Here is an 884-nt window from a genome sequence, read left to right on the forward strand (position 1 = left end):
CTTGGCCATCTTCTTCGCCTGCCGTTCAAACCACTGCAGCCGGGGCGGTTTCTCTGCGGGGTCTCGGTCGTGCGCCCCACGCCCGCCGGCGGCCACGACCCTGCCGGACTCCTCTGCGGGCACGGAGGGCGCCTTCTTGGGGGACGAGGACGGCTGAGCCTTGATGGCCTGCTGGATGGCCGCGTTCATGGCATCCTTGTTCACACCGTCCACGTCCAGTCCTTTCTCCAAGTTCTTCTCGTTCATCATCTCCACTTTCCGATTCACCGCCTGCACGGCCTTCTTCTCCAGCTCCACGTGCCGCCGGGACTTGAGGTGATTTTCGTAGGCGTTGAAAGAGGCAAACTTCTTACTGCAGACGGTGCAGTAGGTGGCCGTGCCCTTGCTCTCCTCCTCCGCCACGGCCCGCTGCGCGCGTACTCGCTCCTGGAAGCCTTCGGCGGTGACCGGGGCCATGCCGGCCACCTTTCGCCGCAGGTTGTAGCGGTGCCAGTCCGTCTTGTAGTGGGCCCGCTGCATCTCAGCATCGCGGAAGGCCACCCGGCAGGTGATGCAGGTGTACGTCGCCATCGCTCGGCGAGAAGTAACAGGCGGCCGAGCCAAGAAGCTAGCGATCAGAGCCGCGGCCGACGAGATACTAGACCTTCCGTAAGCTCAGTAGCCACGAAGAGGAACGTAGCGTCCGACTTCCCGACTTTCACAGCAGGAACTTCCGGGACACGCCGGAAAATATTGACAGCTGGTCGGGAAGTCCCGCCTCTCGCCTGCAGACACGCCCCGGAAGCTGGGGGGCCCAATGACTGCTCCGATTCTGGGCCCGCCCGGTCCGCCCCGAGGGGATGTAGATGGGAGCGCGCCACGCCCTCCCCGTCACCCGCCTGCGG

At 64.8% G+C, this 884-nt stretch overlaps 1 protein-coding gene across 1 annotated transcript in view; it reads right to left on the bottom strand.

Moving 5' to 3' along the window:
* Znf622 (zinc finger protein 622) overlaps positions 1–865 on the bottom strand; it is a 22,171-nt gene extending 21,306 nt beyond the window's left edge. The window contains exon 1 of the mRNA XM_033757403.1: positions 1–865. Coding sequence (XP_033613294.1) covers positions 1–570 — 570 coding nt within the window. The 5' untranslated portion in view covers positions 571–865.
* Between the last annotated feature and the right edge of the window lie 19 nt (positions 866–884).

This window comes from Fukomys damarensis, unplaced genomic scaffold (genome assembly GCF_012274545.1).
Source record: "Fukomys damarensis isolate Sample0158 unplaced genomic scaffold, DMR_v1.0_HiC HiC_scaffold_1, whole genome shotgun sequence".
NCBI lineage: Eukaryota > Metazoa > Chordata > Mammalia > Rodentia > Bathyergidae > Fukomys > Fukomys damarensis.